Below are 7,572 nucleotides of genomic sequence, written 5' to 3'. Positions count from 1 at the left end.
ACTTCCGTAATCATGATGTTTGACGTGTTGATTTTAGTTTTATGCACATGGGTTAATTGTCCTTTGTCCTGGATTATTTAATATGACCATACAGATTTGTCCATAATAGTCCATCAGTCATAAATATAAAGAGCGAAAGCCTTCGTCAAATTATTCTTATTCCCGAAGTCAAATATTCCAACTAATTGGGGATTCGAATTGTAACAAGGTTTTAATACTTTGTTTAATGAATACACCAGGTTATCGACTGCGTGTAAACCAAGGTTTTACTACTTTATTAACAATTACACCAATTACCCTTGAATGTAATTCACCCCTGTTTCAACAAGTGTATTAACTATTAATCCAGTTCCGTATCCGGTAAAATGAATAATTATTGGTATTTATAGATATCCCGCCCACCGTACCCAGTAAAGCGTATGTGGTTATATATAAATACGTCGAATTATAATTTTGTATATTAAATTAACAAGGTATTGTTTAGTTAATATAAAACCCATTAATAGCCCATAGTCTAATTTCCACAAGTGTCGTTCTTTTGTCCAAACCCCAATTATGGTACAAAGCCCAATTACCCAATTTTAGTAATTAGCCCAACATCATGATTACTTCGAATTAAATAAGCATAACAATAACTTAGCTACGAGACATTAATATAAAAAGGTTGAACATAACTTACAATGATTAAAAATAGCGTAGCGTTACACGGACAGAATTCCGACTTACACCCTTACAATATTCGCTAACATACCCTTATTATTAGGATTAAAATTAAAATTAAAATTAAAATATAAATTATATATATATATTTTACGTATATAGATAGAGAGAATGATATATGATGGATTAAAAATGCTCAGAATTCGGTTGCTTTTATAGGGAGTTTCAAAACTTGGGGCTCCGCGACTCGCGGCCCTTTTGGCCTTCAAACTCCGCGAGTCGCGGAGTTTGTAAATACAGCTCACCAGCTTTTGGAGTCTTTCTTGCCGACGATTTATTTATAAATATAATATATATATAATTAATATAATTAATTATATATTATATTATATTTATATACATAGTTAACTTGTAATTTTTAGTCCGTTGCGTCGAGCGTTGAGAGTTGACTCATGTCCCGGTTCCGGATTTTCGAACGTCCTTGCGTACAATTTAATATCTTGTACTTTGCGTTTTGAATCTTGTACTCTTGTAATTTCGAGACGTTTCTTATCAATAATTGGAACCTCTTTGATTGTCTTTTGTACTTTTGAGCTTTTTGGTCGTTTGCGTCTTCAATTCGTCGAATCTGTCTTTTGTCTTCACCTTTTATTATTTAAACGAATATCACTTGTAAATAGAACAATTGCAACTAAAAGCTTGTCTTTCTTGAGGAATAATGCTATGAAATATATGTTCGTTTTTAGCATTATCACATCCACCAATTTGCGCAAGTGGTGTTGTTACTTTATTCATCTATTAATACCAATGCTATGTCACGATTTGGAAAAGAACAACAATAAAAAAATATACAGCCTTTATGCTGTTCGAACTTAAATAGGAAACAGGAAGTACTCGAGCAGGTTTTGCTGGGTGTTGGAAATAAAGATGGTTGTGGTGTTGTGTTTCGAATTGAAACAGAAAGAAAAGCTAAAGTAGCAGTCGTGGTTTTTGTTTGTGTTACCATCGTGGAAGAAGCAGAAAACATACCGAAACGTGTAGATACTTTCGTTGGCAATAAGTGGAATGATTCAGTGATAAGGGTGTTCGATGATATTTATTTGGTTGTATAGGTATATTAAACAGTAGTTTGTAGTTGTCGTTTGGTGAGTATTAAATAACAAGTTAGCAACAACAGATGAGTGGAAGTAGCTGTTAAACGGAGAGTGATTCAAGTAGAAAACATACACGTAATTACTTGGTGTTGTTTGAGTCTTGTTTGAAAGTAACAGCATAGTAGTAGTAACAAACACAGTAGGCAGCAATTTCCAGCGGTTCTGTGGTGGCTTGTTCCCAAAAATACCTAGTATCAAATGATGGAAATAAATGGTGTTTGGTCTTATTGAAACTAAACTGAAACGAATAATTAAATGATGGGGTTTGCAAGTAGGTTTAACATGATGAAAGGTGGTGATCGAAGGAGATGTTTTTGTGATTGGTGTTTCAATGAGATTTGATCATATAAGTGTTTGTGTATCGAGTACATGTATGTGTAAGAGACAGTAATAGGTTTGTAAATGGTAGAAGAACCAGATAAGAAGTGGTGGTGAAATGAAGTGGTGTTTTTGGTGATACTTGATTAATTCGTTGGTGTTATAGTGATATTAGATTTACAGAAAATAAATCAAGAATATAGCCAAATCTCAAAAAGAATCGATTTGACAGAATCAAATAAAGGAAGAAAATAATAAAAATAAAAATAAAAAGGAGATAACGATCTTCAACTGAATTTGGCTGTATTAGAATCCTGATTTAGACTAGTAACAAATTAGAGATATTAAACAAAATTTGAAAAAAGCTAGATTGTGAAATCAAACAGAAATCGTACGAGTTCCTAGTTCTTTTATATAATTAAATTAATATTAATATATTAATAATAATAAGTACTAATGATACAGCTAATAATAAAAATGGTATTAATAAAATTATAAATCTTAAAATGTATTATTTCCTAATAACAATAACAATGATAGTAATAATTTATAATAATAGTACTAATAATTATTAATAATTTTGATAATAATTATATCTAATATTAATTATAATAACTAAAATTGAAATTTTATTATCAGTTATGCTGATATTAACAATGATAACGATAATACTATCATTAACTTTATTAATAACACTGCTTATAATAATATGAGTACTATTGATATTAATAACAACTTATACATATCCTATCTTGTTTATATTAATATTACTAATAATACTGATATCAATATTATTAATGGAAGTAATATTCATTAATATTATAACTATTCTGTAGTTATATTTTATATATTAACATTACATATTATTTATTATGTAACCTTCATATAGCATATTCGAATTTTAATACAATATACATAGTGTATTAATTGTGTACAAAAATCATATATATATACATGGATTCCTTCTTCATAGCAATTTAATTATTTTGTATCATACCTCACGTATGTAATTCTAATGTTTCAATTATATTTTGTAAATTTCAGATTATTGTATATATATACTTACATTTACATAATATATGTCCATTTTTATTTACACACATTTGTTCGTGAATCGTCGGGAATAGTCAAGGTCAAACGCATTCATGGATAATAGTTCCAACCTTTTGAGACTCGGTTTAAATAGATTTTTCTTATCGTGTCGAAATCATATAAAGATTAAGTTTAAATTTAGTCGGAAATTTCCGGGTCGTCACAAACACCTGGTAACCGACATTCACAATATGCATATATGAATATCCCCATCATTCCGGGATCCTCCTTCGGACATGATATAAATTTCGAAGTATTAAAGCATTCGGTACCTTGGATGGGGCTTGTTGGGCCCGATAGATCTATCTTTAGAGTTCACGTCAATTAGGGTGTATGTTCCCTAATTCTTAGATTACCAGACTTAATAAAAAGGGGCATATTCGGTTTATTAATCCAACTATAGAATGTAGTTTTAAGTACTTGTGTCTATTTCGTAAAACAATTATAAAAGCAGCGCATGTATTCTCAGTCCCAAAATATATATTGTGAAAGCATTTAAAAAGGGATTAATGAAACTCACGCATATAAATATTGTAAAACAGTTAATAAAGCATTTGCATGTATTCTCAGCCCAAAAATGTAAAGAGTAAAAAGGGATCAAATGAAACTCGATTGATCTAAAGTTTTTCTTACATGGTGAGTTGGAGGAACGGATCTTTATGCGCCAGCCAGAAGGATTTGTTGTCCAAGGAAAGGAAGATTATGCATGTTTGTTGAAAAAGTCATTATATGGCTTGAAGCAATCACCTCGACAATGGTATAAGAGGTTTGACGTATTCATGACTAGTTAATGTTACTCACGGAGTAATTATGATAGTTGTGTATATCACAAGAAGCTTCTTGATAGCTCGTATGTTTATTTGCTATTATATGTGGATGATATGTTGATTGCTTCGAAAAACATGTCAGAGATCGATCAGTTAAAATCTCAACTCAAAACTGAGTTTGAGATGAAAGATTTGGGTGCAGCTAAGAAGATATTTGGAATGGAGATTATCAGAGATAGACGTGAAGGAAAATTGTATTTGTCACAAAATAAATATATTGAGAAGGTTCTTCAGCGTTTTGGGATGGATAACTCCAAACTGGTTAGTGCTCCACTTGCTGCACATTTCAAACTTTCATCGGCGTTGTCACCGGAAACTGAGGAGGAGGTGGAGCATATGTCACATGTTCCATATGCTAGTGCTGTGGGTAGCATCATGTATGCTATGGTATGTACTAGACCGGATATTGCACAGGCGGTAAGCGTGGTGAGCAGATATATGGATCGTCCACGGAAAGCTCATTGGCAAGCGGTGCAATGGATTCTTCGGTACCTTAAAGGGACAACCGATATTGGCTTAGTATTTGATAGCGGTGGTAATACTAATGCTACCGGATACGTTGATTCAGACTATGCTGGTGATTTGGATCGGAGAAAGTCTCAGACTGGGTATGTTTTTACTCTCGGAAGATGTGCTGTTAGTTGGAAAGCAACATTACAATCGACTGTTGCTTTGTCCACAACTGAAGCAGAATACATGGCTATGACAGAGGGTGTGAAAGAAGCAAAGTGGCTGAGGGGTTTGGTTAGGGATCCTGGTATACGACAAGATCAGACTATTGTGCATTGTGATAATCAGAGTGTGATACATTTGACTAAAAATCAAATGTATCATGAAAGAACCAAGCACATAGACATAAGGTATCACTTTATTCGCGAAGTAATATCTAAAGGGGTTATAATTGTGAGAAAGATTAGAACATCAGATAATCCAGCAGATATGTTGACGAAGGTAGTTACTACAATCAAATTCAAACATTGCTTGGACTTGGTTGGCATTCGCGGTATTCAAAAGTGATGAGCCCTCAGGGGCTGGAAGGAAGCGGAGATTGAGAGAGGATAGCAAAGGCGTGGAATGTTCGTCAAGGTGGAGATTTGTTGGATGGTGCTTTGGTCAAGCCCACAATGGTTTTGTTGACTCAATTCCAACTTGGTTTCACACTAGAATGAAGACTACATACATGCATGACAACTATTATCTAGTAAACTCTAGAATGCCAACTATGTTATGAGTTGTATTTGAGATGTCAAATTCAAATTGTATACATATTGGTATTACAAGTCAAAGAAAGGAGATGCACTAGAACTTACAATTTGTTGACAACTTGTTTACAACTTGTTTTAAACAAATGATAAATGGAAGGAGTATGCAATTTGAAGTCTTATTCCTAACATACAAGTTCAACTATAAAAGGAAGTGCATGGATTTCATTTTGATCATCCCATACTTGAAAGAGTTTAATTAACTCTTGTAAAAGTAGTATAGAGAAAAGAGTGAGGTATAGAATTGTTAATCAAAATTCTATACGAGTGAGTTAAGAGGGAAGTGTTATAATCTAGTGAGCGGTCTAAATACGTTGTTAGTATTTTAGATCCTAGATTGAGTGATACACTGTAACCTCGAGTTTGTCATATTTGCTAATAAAATCCTTCCCTGCTTCCGCCCGTTGACTAGGCCTCACGCCGAACCACGTAAAATCTTATGTCTTTATTTATTGCTTAATTGTTCTATTAATTTCTCGGGTCTTGAAAGTGCGCTAAATCATAACCGTTTATTATTTGGTGCTTGAAACACATAGGTAGATTCGGTCGTTACTCACTATGCTCTGACATAATAATAATAAAATAACTTTTGTTATACAAGCCTATTGATATAAGAATAAATTCGTTTATTTTATTCACCGCTTCACATTGAAATCACGATCGATTTGACTTCATGATTGTTGTTATAGCTATGTTTACGCTATAATTTATGATCAGTTTTACTTCATGATTGTAAATCACGAAAGTTGTTGACTTCTTCTGTTGGTACATAAATGAAAAAACAAACGTGTTATAATGGCCCGGACCCAAACATGTTTAACTGTTTAAAAATAGCATTACACAAATCATGTCACCAATTATGGTTAATTAATACAACCAGATCGTTAAACAACAAGTCTAATTAAAGAATGTGGCACGAGTTCACCCTCGAATCTTCACGTGTCGTAACATTACTATGGCTTTGAGAACTCGAATTTGGTTGAAAAGGCCATACCGATGGCAATCGTCTACACCTCAAACATCGCGGTCTCCTACTCGTAGCATCACTTGACGAATCCATATCATCAGAATACAAATCACTAGTACTGTCCGTTGTAATGGTAGGAACGGGCAGCCCATTTCGACAAATGGGGCACGAGTTATGGAGCCTTAACCATGGCACAATACAATTCGCATGGAATATATGTTTGCACGGCAACTCTTTTGCGTCCCCACCGAGTTTAAACTCTTCCATACAAACAGGACATGACTGTGAGTCACTCTGCATATGAGATTCGGTGATCTTAACATTTGGTAACCCGTTGATAGCAGAATCAGGGGCCGGCACTGGACCTGGGCGGTCGTTTTGAGTCAACTCTTCTATAAATTGATTTAACTCGCTTCCATCAAAATAGTTTCTAGGATCAATCCCTCTTGGGACCCCGCCTTCTATTCCATTACCATTATTGTTACTGTTATTGTTATGGTTGGGACCGCTTGGAACCCTAGGAAGATTATGTGGTTCAAGAATGATCCAAGACCGAGAACGTGGACGGGCTAGAATACCGGGCTCCGGGCCCCACCCATCCATTTCATCAAACGGAGACGTCGTCCTACTATTCCTACGCCTTCGCCAAGGCGGTTGGATCCCAACATCCATAAACCTTCCACGGTGTCGATTAGTTTGTGGAACGTGAGGATCAAGCATGAGGGAAAGCGCTTCAAGTAAACGGGCTTCAGGGGAGGGGTCGAATTCTGTAAACTCGACCACAAGCCTTGGTCTTGCTATATCGATTTCATAGACAAATTGGCCAAGGCATCTAGGACACATTATGCGTGTGTTATCGGATGTGATCCTTACGGTTCGATGGCATTGGTAACACCAATAGAGGTGGTATGTTCTGCCACCGATGTCGATGGATCGGTCATTGGAATCCAAAGGGTCCGATGGCATGATAAAATAGCAGTACAATGTTATGTAACATATGTGTGATGCATTTGTATTTATGTATTTTGTTGGAAGCTTGCAAATGGGATCATATTTCCCTTATCAAAGAAACAATACACGATGATTATGTCACTTGTCGAGAAAGAAAAAGATAATGTGTGAGTTGCGAACATCTTGTTTGTGTCTTTGAGTTTAAGCATTTGTCTAGGAATAGTATCGTATTCCTTACTTTAATTTGTAGTCTCTTTGTTGTTACATGTCTGTAATTAAGAAATTTATGTTACATGCTTTTCATAAAAATAACATGAATGGGTATTTATGATTTTTATTAG

At 34.5% G+C, this 7,572-nt stretch overlaps 1 protein-coding gene across 1 annotated transcript; it reads right to left on the bottom strand.

The window, feature by feature from the left end:
* Positions 1-6,214: 6,214 nt before the first annotated feature.
* LOC139850047 (E3 ubiquitin-protein ligase RZF1) lies at positions 6,215-7,246 on the bottom strand. The gene has a single exon (XM_071839643.1). The coding sequence runs from the start codon at positions 7,244-7,246 to the stop codon at positions 6,215-6,217; it is 1,032 nt and encodes a 343-aa protein (XP_071695744.1).
* Between the last annotated feature and the right edge of the window lie 326 nt (positions 7,247-7,572).

Source organism: Rutidosis leptorrhynchoides, chromosome 5, assembly GCF_046630445.1.
Source record: "Rutidosis leptorrhynchoides isolate AG116_Rl617_1_P2 chromosome 5, CSIRO_AGI_Rlap_v1, whole genome shotgun sequence".
Lineage (NCBI taxonomy): Eukaryota > Viridiplantae > Streptophyta > Magnoliopsida > Asterales > Asteraceae > Rutidosis > Rutidosis leptorrhynchoides.
The sequence above is the reverse complement of the archived record's forward strand: the minus strand, read 5'-3'. Positions and strand labels throughout refer to the sequence as shown.